The 13,614-nt window shown below is 45.0% G+C and overlaps 1 protein-coding gene across 2 annotated transcripts; it reads left to right on the top strand.

Moving 5' to 3' along the window:
• The first annotated feature begins 681 nt into the window (after nt 1–681).
• Nucleotides 682–13,470, top strand: LOC133471222 (CCR4-NOT transcription complex subunit 3-like). Of its 2 annotated transcripts, XM_061760539.1 has the most exons (19): nt 683–844; nt 2,089–2,151; nt 2,898–2,965; nt 3,053–3,127; nt 3,222–3,311; nt 4,269–4,397; nt 4,506–4,601; nt 6,403–6,531; nt 6,605–6,695; nt 6,787–6,920; nt 7,047–7,103; nt 7,602–8,466; nt 8,554–8,659; nt 8,905–9,055; nt 9,382–9,472; nt 9,621–9,822; nt 10,790–10,922; nt 11,539–11,664; nt 12,066–13,470. In XM_061760539.1, exons 2-19 carry the CDS (start codon nt 2,127–2,129, stop codon nt 12,162–12,164), a joined length of 2,667 nt encoding a protein of 888 aa, XP_061616523.1. In that variant the 5' UTR covers nt 683–844; nt 2,089–2,126; the 3' UTR covers nt 12,165–13,470. The 2 variants fall into 2 exon arrangements, with proteins under 2 accessions (XP_061616522.1, XP_061616523.1); XM_061760538.1 differs by having other exon boundaries at nt 682–844; nt 11,539–13,470.
• The last annotated feature ends 144 nt before the right edge of the window (nt 13,471–13,614 follow it).

The following is a 13,614-nucleotide window of genomic DNA, read 5'->3' as shown; positions in this document are numbered from 1 at the left end:
AACATGCAAACTCCACACAGGCGGGGCCGGGGATTGAACCCGGGTCCTCAGAACTGTGAGGCTGACGCTCTAACCAGTCAGCCACCGTGCCGCCTAAAGTTAATTTTATTTTATTTTTTTAAATAAAGTATACCATAGCTCCCTTTACATTGGCATTTCGCATACAGGAGGTGCAGAGTTTTATTCACTCTTGTTTGAAGCAGTTAGTAGATGAGAAAGGAGCAAGACATTGAATTGCCACTGCGTATAAATAACCAATTCGTTTTGGGAGTTACTTAGCGTATTGCTGTATTGCCTTAGCAAAAATAATAACAAAAAAAGACAGCTTTTGAATGACTAAATGTGGATTTCTGGTTCATAATTATATATATTAGTGTAATAATAATTATTACATTAAATAATTACATTCCATTCCATAATTATTACATTTACAAGAGAGACTTGTTAAATTTTGTAGCTTGACATGAAGTATGGCGTTTGGAGCAACTCCGATTATACAAAACCATTGATTTTAACCTTTCACCTTTCTACAGTGTCCAATCATAGCTCGAGTTGGGCTGAAAGTCGCAAAAAAACTAGCGTTTCTAAGTGACAGCACGTTTTAGCCATTAGGAGGGCGGGACGGGCCTGGCGGCGCCAATCACAGGTTGAGGAGGCGGGACTTGCGGCCAGCAGCCATCAGAGGAGGAGGAGTGTTCTCGGTAGCCATCTTGGATGTGCGGGCTGATTGTTTAGCGACAACTATTGACAGTTTGGGGGAAAATTGGCTTTTTAAAACTTCATTCCCAAACATTGACCAATGTGGGGACACCGAGAAAGGAAATCGTAACACGGATGCATCCAGGTAAATTGCTCCCGGGACCCATTTGAGTGCTGCATTTGTGTTAATCCTTCTCTCGTTTCCAAATTGGGTCCAACATCCAATCGCGAACACCGTTTGGGCATTCTTACCATCACTACCAGTGTCATCATCATCATTATTTTTATATTTTCTATGACTATTAGCGTGTGTCCTCTCTGCTCCCGTCGCGTAATCGATGCGAGTTGCTTAGGAACGCTCGTCCAGTCCACCGCCAACTTTTTTGTTTTTCTAAAACTGCTCGTCAACATCTCGCTTCATTCATCTCCTCACCTGCTCCCGAGCTCTCCTTGACACACTCCAAACTCGGGTTAACACGAGTTAACTAGTTCGCTCGCGTTAACTACACGCTCTAGTTCTAGTTCGCCCAGGTTCCGGTCCAACTTGGTTTGTTAAGCACTTGCACGGTGCACCGACGTGATGTACTGAGCGATGAATAAATAACACTAGAGACAAACAAGTTCACTAAGGGCACACATTTATGTGACTATAAATAAAAGAGACTGTCAGTCAAAAGAGGAGCAACGGGAATAAGACATATTCAAAACATCATCTACATCTCGCTGAGTGTCAAAGGCCAAGGAAAAGAGGAGTGATTTAAAAAGTGGTGAAGAGGAGAACAGAAAAGGCACCCCTCTGAGCTTCAGCCTGTTTTTTCGGGGCTCAGTCAGGAGCAGCTGACCCGAGCGTGCGAGTGGACTGGAAGAGGCAAATCAAATCATTTTCACTGGCAGATGGTGCAGTCAGGCGAAAATCGGTGCTCAGATGTACACGTTGTCAGTTACAAGACGGTTTGTACCATCTGCGGGCGACGATTAAGGAGGACGCACGCGCTGCCCCGACCCACAGAGTCCATCACAGTTGTTCGGCTAGTGCTGACAATGGCGCGGACTACTGTTACAAAGTGCCGCCTCAAGAATTTACTTGACTTGGGACAGCTGCTGCTGAACAGCCGAATTAAAATACATTTTCAACATAGCTCCTGAACTCCAAGGTGAGAGGTCAGAGCGAGGCCGCCGGGGGGGGTCTTGACCGGCTATGAGTGTCCGCAAGTGCACTGCATCGACAGTATCTGTCGAGATAGTCTAGTCTAGCTGAAAACAAAGCGAAATGTGTAAGCAGTATGGTATGGCGGTCTATTTGTTTATATTTAGCATTTAGCGCTGTTGCGTCACAAGTCTGTTTATCAAGTCCCGAGTGAAAGTTTCAACTTTGTCTCTTGCGTGTAGTGAAGGAAGATATGAAGACATCATCGTAATCGTCAGTCATGGCCGATAAAAGGAAACTACAAGGTGAGCTGTGTGTGTGTGTTAGAGAGAGTGTGTGTTTACCTGTCACACTTGAAATGTTTTGGTATAGTTCACATTATTGGAACAGTGAGGCCCTCCTCTGACCTCCTTCATCTTTCGCACACTCCCTCTTTATTGCAATGTTTTTTAAGCGAGCATTTAAAAAAAAAAAAAAAAAGTTTTCCACCATCTACACGAGAGTCCAAATTTAAGTTGTGCTCCTGCAGTGTAGTACCACATTGTGCCACAAAATGGCTGGGCAGCACTGAGCTCAACTGGAAGAGCTGTGGCGTATATAACAGCAAAAAGAAGAGGTAGAGTAGGTACCCTAATCTTTATTGTTCCCACGTCGCAGAGCGACTATATGCCTGTGAATATTTTTGTCTGCTCTTTTTATGTGTTGCTGCTCCGGTTTCCTCTTATTTGGAAGACTTCTTCTTTTCATGTCCTGAAAATGATGTTATATGGTAGTCTCCCATTTCTTGACAGCGACAGAGTGAGAATAGGTACGAAGGAATACTGTCTTCAAGATTGAGTTTTCGGCGTCTTTTCATGATTTTAGAGATGTTTTTTTTTTTTTTTTTTTAAATATGGTCTCAGTGTGTTGTGGGCCGCCGGAATAAAATGAGTTTCACTGTATTAAAAAAAAATCCTGAGTAGAAAAGACAAACTAGCTCAGAGGGCCTCCTCCTTGGAGGTCAACTGGTCGCTCATTTGACGACTGTTTTCGTCTCGTCCCGCTCGTCCAGGTGAAATAGATCGATGTCTGAAGAAAGTAGCGGAAGGAGTGGAGCAGTTTGAAGACATCTGGCAAAAAGTGAGGAATCATTTCATCATCGAGCGCAATAAACATTCAGATTGTGTGTCTGTTTCCATCCGTGCGTGTGTGTGTGTGTTCACGCAGCTTCACAATGCAGCCAACGCCAACCAGAAGGAGAAGTATGAAGCCGACCTTAAGAAAGAAATCAAGAAGCTGCAGGTGAGTTCCCCGACCCAAACCCAAAGACAAAATGGCGCACGGGTTTGGAAGCTCTCTCTTTTAATGCGTCGCCTCTCCCTCCTCCGCCCCTCAGCGTCTTCGGGACCAGATCAAGACGTGGGTGGCGTCCAATGAGATCAAAGACAAGCGGCAGCTGGTGGAGAACCGCAAACTCATAGAAACGGTCAGTGGGAGCAAAGAAACACATGAGCGCCACCTACAGATGTGGAAGCGCTGTGAACCCCTGTTTATCGCGGGGCTGCATTCCCACCTGCTCTAGATGAAAATCCACAATGCAAAGACCATATAAGGACCTTTTTTAAAAAAATATTTCTCACCCTCCCACATTCTTTAAGCTCATTTAAATGTGTTGAAACACACTTTTTAAACTATACCTTAATGCCCGTTCTGACTCTTGCTGTCAAGAAATGGGAGACTATCACATAACATCACTTTGAGGAACCCAAAAGAAGACTCTCGCTTGCACAGTTCTCCAAATAAGAGGCCCAGCGTGCTTGCTTCAAGCTCTTTATTTGTCATTCCTCGCTGAAATTTGCTGAAAACTGTCATGTCCAACAAAAGACAATTAAACATTGTATAGTAAAACACCAAAATGGTCAAACAAACCATATTATTTCATGTAAAAAAGGACTGCTAGCTTAATCCTAACAAATAAGGCAAAATGCCATAGATGGGCTAATGGGAATTAGCATAGATGTTACGGTAATTGTAAACCTTCAAACAACTGCTACTTTTAACACACACAGAGCAGCAACACATACAAACAGAGCATACAGCAATATTTCCAGGTATTTATTCTCTTTGCTCCACGGGAATGAGCAATGCTGAGTTTTTTTTTTTTTGCAATTCACGGTCGAGCTCGGTCGGTGTCACTGTAATTACTCTTCCAGTAGAGCTGAGTGCTGCTCAGCATGTTGTGGCACAACATGGTACTACACTGAAGACGCACAACTCGAAATTCAGATGTTTTTAAAAAATTTTTTTTTTTTTATAACTGACAGAGAAGTGTTCCGTGTCCAACATGTTCGTAATGTCAATGTTTGTAACTAGTATTTAAAAATCTGTGCTGTAGTGGGACAAGGCTGTTCACAGTGAATTTGACTTTGTTTGGTGCTGGCAGCAAATGGAGCGTTTCAAGATCGTGGAGCGAGAGACCAAGACGAAAGCGTACTCCAAAGAGGGTCTGGGTCTGGCCCAGAAAGTGGACCCGGCTCAGAAGGAGAAGGAGGAGGTCGGCGTGTGGTTGACGGTCAGTTTTTTTTTGCGTCGTCGTCTTTTTATGGTGTGTGTATGTTCAAGCGCTCCTCAATCTTTTTTTTTTTTTTTTTTCCCCCAATTTCATTTTGGCTTTCCACAGAACACGATAGACACGCTCAACATGCAGGTGGACCAGTTTGAGAGCGAGGTGGAGTCTCTGTCGGTCCAGACCAGGAAAAAGAAAGCAGACAAGGAGGTCAGTCTCTTCTCTTGTCACCACTGTAGAGATCGACACGTGTTCCGCGGGAAATGATCCGCTTTCCCTTAATTCACTGCCAGCCTTCCCATTTAACAGCCTTCTAAAGCCGTCAATGGCAGCGAATGTGTTAACTGGAAAACACTGCCCTAGCCTTTTTTTTTTTTTTTTTTTTTTTAGCATTTCTACTCCATACGTTTGTATAGCTAGTTGCGCGGATGGAATTTGACTTTTTTTCCACTGAAGAACGTTCTATAATTCAACACTTGCTCGTTTAGTCGGATGAGTTTTGAAGTTGGTTTTTTTTCCTCTCCTTCTTTCCACTTTCTCACCGCTTGCGTGAAGTTGTGACTCGCTGAGTGTGGCGAACGCTGCTCATGTTTTATAAATGAGGCAAGTTTTGTGCTTTTAATTTATTTACCCGGCTGGCGTGCAGCCTGGCGTGATGCTAGCTCAGCATTAATGTACACAAAGTTGCTGCTGCTAGTTTGGTCCAATGCGTACACACCGCTATTGTTTTTTTTAATGAGGGCTACTTTTGCACGGCATTTGCTTTATAGTTCTGACATCGCTAATTAAGTGACATGAAATGACAACAGGGTATTTCCTGGCTCGAACTGAACCAAAGGTAAGACCATTGTGATCATTCGTACCGATTACTCAAATAACTTATCAATAATTTGATTATAAAAGAAAAAGTCTAAGCAAAATCTTGGTCATTTTTTCTACACGGACTAATGTTACTAAAAATGTAGAACTAAGTTAGGCCAACTCTACAAGCTCATTCGCTGACTCCCACATCACACACCAGGCCATGCCCCGCCTTTTAAAGCCGCAAACATTCAAAGTCACAGATACTACAGTGAAGAGAACGTGAGGATGACGACCGCAAGTGATCAAGAACAATACCGGCACCTCACATGCGTATTTTGTATTGCTACTGTTGTTGTAATAATGCGAAAAGAATTTTTTGACGCGCCTTCACCGGTCACAGAAATGTATTGTAGCGCGGAAGGCAAGCAAGCGCTTGGCAGCAAGTCGTATGTGCCGCCTTTTGAAACGTTTAACAGGCTCTCGCCTTGATTTCCTCCCTGCTGTTAATAGTGAAGGAAAATCCTTGATGTCATGCATGAGTTAGTTATGGCGGTCGGCTTGATTGCAGGGAGACGTGACAAACATCTGCGTCACCAAGTTTGTCAACTCAGGGACACAAATTGACAGCCTGACGCTCAGCACCTCAACGTCTGCTTGTCCTTCTCTTCCTCTTGCGCTGCTGCCTCTTTTTATCCTTCTTTTTCTACCTCTTCATCCTTTTCTTGTCCTTCTTTTTCTTCTTTTACTACTTTTTCTTCTTCCTCGTCCTTTTTCTCGCTTTCCTTCTGTTGTTTTTCCTAATTTTGTCTTTGCCTTCTTTTTCTTCTTTTCCTTATTTTCCTTGTTTTTCTTCCAGTTGTCCTTTTTACTTTTTTGTCCTTATTCTTTTTCTTCTTTGTTTCCTTTCTTTCTCTTCTTTTTATGTTCTTCTCCTTTTCTTTTTCTTTTCCTTGTTCTCTTTCCTTTTCACCTTCTCCCGTCTCTTCCCTTTTCCATTTTCTTCTTTTCCCTTTTCTTTTCCTTCATTTTCTTCCTTCCTTTTCTTTTGTCCTTTTCATTCTGTTTTTTTCTTCTTTTTCCCTTGTTCTCATTTTTCTCCGTCTCTTAATTCTTTCTTTTCCTCCTCTTATCCCTTCCACTTGTCCCTCTTCTTCCCCTTCTTATCCTTCTTTTTGTCCTTCTTCTCGTTCCGGCGCGTCCGCCGCAGAAGCAGGACCGCATCGAGGAGTTGAAGAAGTTCATCGAGAAGCACCGCTTCCACATCCGGATGCTGGAGACCATCCTGAGGATGTTGGACAACGACTCGGTGCAGGTGGACTCCATCAGAAAGATCAAGGTCGGTTCCAGGCTCCCGTGGGAAACCTTTTCCACTTTCACCATCACCACCACTTTGTTCTTTCCTGTCTCAGGATGACGTGGAGTACTACCTGGACTCATCGCAGGATCCGGACTTTGAGGAGAACGAGTTTCTGTACGACGACCTCGATCTGGAGGACATTCGTAAGGAGACGTCCGTGTTGTAGAAGCTGGCGGAACTTGACTCTGATGCTTTGTGTGTGTGTGTGTGTGTGTGTGTGTGTCCTCCCTTCAGCTGCGTCGATGGTGGCCACCTCCCCGCCAGGACACTCTCACTTGGAGGACGAGATCTTCCAACACTCCAGCAGCACGCCCACGTCCACCACCTCATCCTCGCCCATCCCTCCCTCGCCCGCCAACTGCACTACGGTAAAACTTGTCTCTGAGATTCAAACCTTAGTCACTGGATCATCGAGGTAGATGTTAACTCTTGTCAACTCAGCTTTATTTTTAGAGCCCATTAACCGAAGGAAACCTTTTGTTTGTTCTTGTCAGGAGAACTCTGAAGACGACAAGAAGCGAGGTCGCTCAACTGACAGTGAAGTCAGTCAGGTGAGTTGAGCTTTGATTTGAGTTTACTATTCACAAATGCACCTTTTTGTGTTTTGTTTTTCTTCCTGTGGAACTTATCCGCAGCTATTTTGCTGAAAAAAACAATACCAGCTACAAGATGGCGCCAAAGCCCTGGCTAATAATTGGTGTCAAAGAAGTATGTTGACGCGACACGTCTCGACTGAGAGACTTAAGAGCTTGTATGTTTGGGAGAAGAAGTTTCGCTTGTGTTGTTTTTCCCAGGCTGCGAAGGTGACACACATGGGGCACTTTTTCGCTTTTCGAAACAATCAAAATTGAATGGAATCACAACCTGAAGATTCGAAATCGAATCGCAAGCAAATGAATACCAATCGAATCAAATCACAACCTCGACGTATCGAAATCGAATTAAATCATAATCTGAAGATCTAAAATCGAATCATGAGGTTCATAATAACCCCCAGCCCTAATTTCCACAGCAACCTTTCAAAATAAATCTTGTTGTTCACCTTTCAGTCTCCTGTGAAGAACGGCAACCCCTCCTCCTCGTTATCCTCGTCGTCATCCTCCTCTTCTTCCTCCTCTTGTTCGTCTTCGGCGCCGACTTCTTCCTCCTTGGTCTCCATGGCGACCATAGCTAGCGGCGGACTCGCCAACCTGTCGGCCGGCAGCTACAGCAACGCCACCCAGCAGCCGCCCTCCCAGGCGCAGCATCATCAGCAGGCCAAAGCCTCCATTAGCTTCTCGACCTCCGGGGCGTCCGCCGCGCATCCTGCCAACTCTGCCAACAGCCACCCCGCACCCGCACCCGCCCCCGCCGCCGCCTCGTCGCCCCCCAACAGCAATGCTCTGGGCTTTTTCGCGTCCTGCTCGCAGTCGCCCGCGCCCTCGCGGCCCTCGCCCGCCTCCAGCAGCCTGGGCCGGGGTCTGTCGCTAGGGAATAACGCCACCTCGGCTAGCAGCATGTCGGCCGGACTCGGCCTTTCGGGGATGCCGGCGTCCCTGAGCACCATGTCCAGCTCCACCCCGGCGCCGTACGCCCAGGCTGCCGGCTCGGGCCCGGCGGGCTCCAGCCTGCTGGGCTCCCTGGGGTCGTCGGTCGCGGTCGGCGGGCCCACGTCCTCCGCAGGCGGTCTGCTGGGTTCGGTTTCGGGCTCTGGGATTTTGGGTCTGACCTCCAGCCCGTCGGGACTGCAGGGGTCCTCCGTGGTGGCGCAGAGTCAAGTGGGAGTCATCGGAGTCATCGGGAGCAACGACGGCGGCGGCGGCTCGGGATCCGCCAGGGGCGCCGGGCTCTCCGTGGGCCCGCCCGGCCGACAGAAGCAAAACGGACCCAGCAGCGAGTGTCTGATGTTTGACAACGTTGGAGAACTCCTCCAAGGCAATGGCCGCACAAACACGACGGCACATTTCTTTCCCACACGGTAGAAGGAAACAAAGCAAACGTTTGTGTTTGGTGTTGCCGCAGGTTACAGCGCTGCGCTAGCAGACAGTGCCAGAGACTCCTCCCCCAACAGTGCCAGCCAATCACAAAGCTGCCAATCTTTGTCATTGACCTCAACAGCCAATCAGCTGTGAGTAGGACGCATCGACACATTCGCTTCAATAGATTAAAGCCTGTCAAGTCCATAACTTCAGATGATCCTTCTACCAACCAAAATCTACAGTATATACGGGGTGGGCCATACGTACAGTACAGACATCTGAGCCTTCCGCCCGACGGTGATGATATTATTTAACTGTTAAGCGTCCTTCGGTCTCTTGAAAGGCTCTATACAAATCAAAGCGAACATTCATATTGTTGTTTTTGTTTTTTCAGTAAGGACTCCGCTCCCACCTTACTGGCCTCCATCACGTTGTCGTCGGGCTCTCTGTCGGCGTCGTCCTACAGCGAGGTCAAGATGGTGAACAGCGGCGGCGTGCTGTTCAACGGGCCGCTGTCGTACTCCACGCCCTCGGACGGCACCAAGGTGAGGACGTCCTTGCGCTGCGCATTGCACTTCCCTGTTGGAAACATGACCTCACTTGCCGAGTTACAGACACTACCCTGCTTACGAACGTTCAGACGTTTTAACTTTACCGCACGCACATTTCAACACATTAAAACTGAACAAAAGGTTTCCTTCTCACTCTTTCACTGTCAACAAATGGGAGACGATCATATAACATCACTTTTAGGACATGAAAAGAAGACTTGCTTACACAGTTCTCCAAATAAGAGGCAAAGTGTGCCTTCTTCCTACAATTATTCTTCTTATTTTTTTAATGTGTTCTTGTGTGTCGTCATCGGCCCCAGGAGCCCCTGAGCAGCCTGAACTCCATGGCCGAGCGAGCGGCACTCGGCTCAGCCATGGACGGAGACGTGACCTCTCTGCACCTCAACACGGGTAACACATATTTTGAAGGCAGAGTTAGGGTTTAAATTCGTTTGTTTTTTTGTTTTTTTTCAAGAAAGAGTTTCAAACTAGGGTTAGGGTTTCAAATGAGAGTCCCAGGCTAAACTAACCATTCTCTGGCGTATTGCGTTGTGTTCAGAGCTGTTCCCCAGCACGCCGCCCTCGTCGTCGGGCGCCCCGTCGTCTTCGCAGTCGTGTTTGTCGGAGGTGAGCATCCCGCCCTCGCTGGGCGTGTGCCCCCTGGGGTCCTTGCCGCTGTCCAAGGAGCAGCTGTACCAGCGGGCCTTGGAGGAGGCCGTGTGGAGCCACATGCCGCACCCGTCCGACTCCGAGAGGATCAGGTCCGTTGCGCGCCCTCCCGCTCCGTAGGGGGCAGCACCTGCCCTCTGCCCACCTCCTGTGTGTCGCTCCATCAGCAATAGGGAAGAAACCATCGGAAACATTGAAATTCAATCACGATTAGAAGCACCGAAATGACTGCGATGATCAGTATTATTGCAATATTAGTAAAAGAAATGCAAAAGTGTTTTAAAACTGGTGTTAGGGTTTCAAGTTAGGATTGCAAATTGAGATTTTAAACGAGGGTTGCATCGGCCTGCTGCTGTTCCGCCTTTTAATTATTCTATAACACTTGACATAAAATGTCACCACATGACAGCGCGTCGCTATTGTGGTTTCAATTAGTGGCGCGCACACACACACACACACACAAGCCTTAATTCGAGACCACAGAGGACTCGGTGAACACAACAGGCAGGTCACGAGGGAACAATTGACATTTGAGAGCAAACACACAAACACGCACACTGTGAGCATGTTTTTATGACCCAAGGTTTACAATGTCTCAATTGTGATGTCTGTTCTATTTGTTTGATTCTACTTAGGGCCACAGCTATCGAATACTTTTAGAATCGATTTATCCTATCGATTGTTCTATCAATGAATCGAATAACCAGTTATAAATTCAAAGTTTATCACAAAATCTTTTTTTTTTCTCCAACAATAATCGGTTAGTAAACAGTAATCGGTGTTTACTAACCAATTATTGTTGGTTATCAAAACAGTTGTTGAATAATGTTATCGATTAGTTTTCGATTAATCAATTCAGTTTTGTATGTATTATTCTACCCTACTTATCTCTACTCTTGTGAAGTTTTTTTAAGGTCTTCTTTTTTTTTTTTTTTTTTTTTTTTTTTTTTAAATACGATGCACATGACAGTGAACGTTTTGAGTCTGGAATTATGTTCTCCATGGTTTCCCTGGTGTAAAGTTTCGTTTTTTGTGTGTGTTTTTTTTCCCCCCGTCCAGGCAGTACCTGATGAGGAACCCGTGCCCCACGCTGCCGTTCCACCACCAGGTGCCGCCGCCCCACTCGGACACGGTGGAGTTCTACCAGCGGCTCTCCACGGAGACGCTCTTCTTTATCTTCTACTACCTGGAGGTAGGAACCAATATTCCATAGATAAATATATTGATAACCAAAAAATAAAAAATACAAAATTGCATATTGGCATATGTAAAAATTAAAAACAGTGGTGCCTGAAGATAAGAGATTAATTTATTTTTTACGACACGTAAATAAAAACTATAATATTGTACTTTATGGAAACATCCATTAATGACATAATCAGATTTTTATTTTTTTGCTACAATTCAATGGGCATTGTGCTGCTGCTTCTGGTGTGCGCACCTTGGCCACCTGGGGGCAGTATAATACAGTCATATGGATATTTGATCACAAGTTGAAGCAAAAAAAAAACTAAAAATAAAAAATCGGCCCAACTACAGCTCGTAAACCGGAAAAACTTGCAAGCTGGGTCACTTATATCTCGCTGCACCGCTGTCGTCATATTATGCGGTCACGTTTGGTGTGTGCAAATTAAGAGGTGTAAATATGGGTTATCCTTTTAGTTTTTCGTATGCATGTGAGTGTGATTAATATTGATTCTAAAGTATTTATGCCACACACAGTGGAAAATTGTTTTAATAATAAGTATTGAGTGGGTTTATTGGCGATGCAGTACGCTGGTAACGTGTTGTTGTTTTTTGGCGGGCAGGGCACCAAGGCTCAGTACCTGGCGGCCAAAGCGCTGAAGAAGCAGTCGTGGAGGTTCCACACCAAATACATGATGTGGTTCCAGAGGCACGAGGAGCCCAAAACCATCACGGACGAGTTTGAGCAGGTCCTCTCCATCGTTGCATTTTCGTCACTACAAGCCAGATGGTTTTCAAATATCATCATCATCATCATCGTTGCTGATTTGAATTGCTTATGCAAAAGAAAATGACAATGACTTTATTCGTAACAAGAGAGACCAGATCAATTTTTGCCATGTCAGTTTTTGCTATATGTATGTAATTATGAAGGGTAAATAATGATAAAAATAACTAGATATCAATGTCAAAAAATCCCGAATACAGTCATTTATGTAGCATAGGTTCATGATTGTGTACGTTCTAGGTGCATGGTGTTGATGCTTTATGATCTTCGTTTTAAGTATCGTGACGCCATCTTGTGGCATCTATAGGCAACCGTAAACCGCTTTAGAGGGGCGTCAATTGATTGTTCTGTTGTCGTCCTTAGGGAACGTACATTTATTTTGACTACGAGAAGTGGGGCCAGCGCAAGAAGGAGGGTTTCACCTTCGAGTACCGCTACTTGGAGGACCGCGACCTCCAGTGACCTCATCCTCACATTCCAAACCTCAGTGGCTTCGGGCTGAGGCGGGGTGCTTCAGTTCTTTTTTTTTTTTTTTTTTTTTTTTCCCCCCCCCACCTCATTTTCTGCCGTCAGGGATTTTATTTTTTTTTTCGCCATAAAATCCTCTGCTCTTGTCTCGGACCACCAAAGATGATTGGCTATCTCCCATGCTCGGCCCCTCCCCACCTCGACATCACTTCCTGTTCAGGTAGGGCTCCATCAAGGGCTGAAACGGGCCTCCAGCTGAAAATGGACTTTTTTTTTTTTCTCAGAAAGCTTTTTGAGCATTTATTCCTTATCCTCAATATCCAGCTTAAGGTCCATGTACTAGTACACACTTTGTCCTCACTATAAGACGATTCATCGCATTTTTCCTACAACTGCCTTCCACTCCTCTGTGATGTTTTTGCACACTAGTAGCACACCTTTGGCGTACTAGTAGGACAACTACATGTTACTAGTGAGACAAAACTGCACTTGTTGACAACTGTGCGCTTCAAGTAATAGTAGTGGCATACTAGTTGATTTTTATGTCACTAATAGTACTAGTAGCATGGAGTTAAACTAGTGCATAGTTTTGTCTTACTAGTAATGTATGGCATAGTTGTCCTACTAGTGAAGACAAAGCGTGTATTAGTACATGGTCCTTGTGCTGGTTACCAAGAAAATGTAATAAATGCACGAACGACTTTCCATCCTTTTGCGTGTCCGTGACCTTGAAGGTGCAAACAAAGACAAAGTGACAAAGTTTGGAGGCTCCGGAAAGGTGCCAGGTGCTGACTGCCGCCATCCTGTCCGCAGTTTCCTTCTCGTCTCAGGAAGTGTTTGATGGTTCAAATGAGGGAACAAGCGCCAGCAGTGTTTTTTTTTTTTTTTTTATTCCTTTATTTTTTGTTCCTGGTCACTTCACTTTTTCAAACCACCGCAACTTATCCTCCAACGTTTGGAGCTGCCTGGACCACTGACTATCTTGAGATTTTTCTATTTTCTTTAGAGTCTCTATTTTTTTTGGGGGGGTGGGAGTTTTAAACCTCAAGAGGAACCTGAAGGACAAAGTTTTTATTTTTAAGAACCAGTCGGCAGACGACTTTTAAACTTGTTCTTGAGCTTTTTTTTTTTTTTTTTTAATTTTCTTTTTTTTTTTTTTGTGGTCCGTGCAAAAAAAAAAAAAAACGAAATTAAGGCTCAGAATGGCCTCGTTGTCGAGACAGTGCTGAAAAGTAAATAATAAATGACATAATGACCATAAAGGAGTGTAAAATATGAATAAAAAATTACTTTTCACTAAGTTTTTGTTCAGTTTTTGTTCAAGCTAAACGTTGCGCTTTATTGAGATTTGTACTGCCCGTATTGTTACGGTCATTACAATACAGGCAGACACGAGCGTGTGCCTTAAATTCCGTCGGGCAAGGTTTAAACTATTTCATGACAC

This window comes from Phyllopteryx taeniolatus, chromosome 21 (assembly GCF_024500385.1).
Source record: "Phyllopteryx taeniolatus isolate TA_2022b chromosome 21, UOR_Ptae_1.2, whole genome shotgun sequence".
Lineage (NCBI taxonomy): Eukaryota > Metazoa > Chordata > Actinopteri > Syngnathiformes > Syngnathidae > Phyllopteryx > Phyllopteryx taeniolatus.
This window is presented reverse-complemented; position numbering and strand designations above follow the sequence as displayed.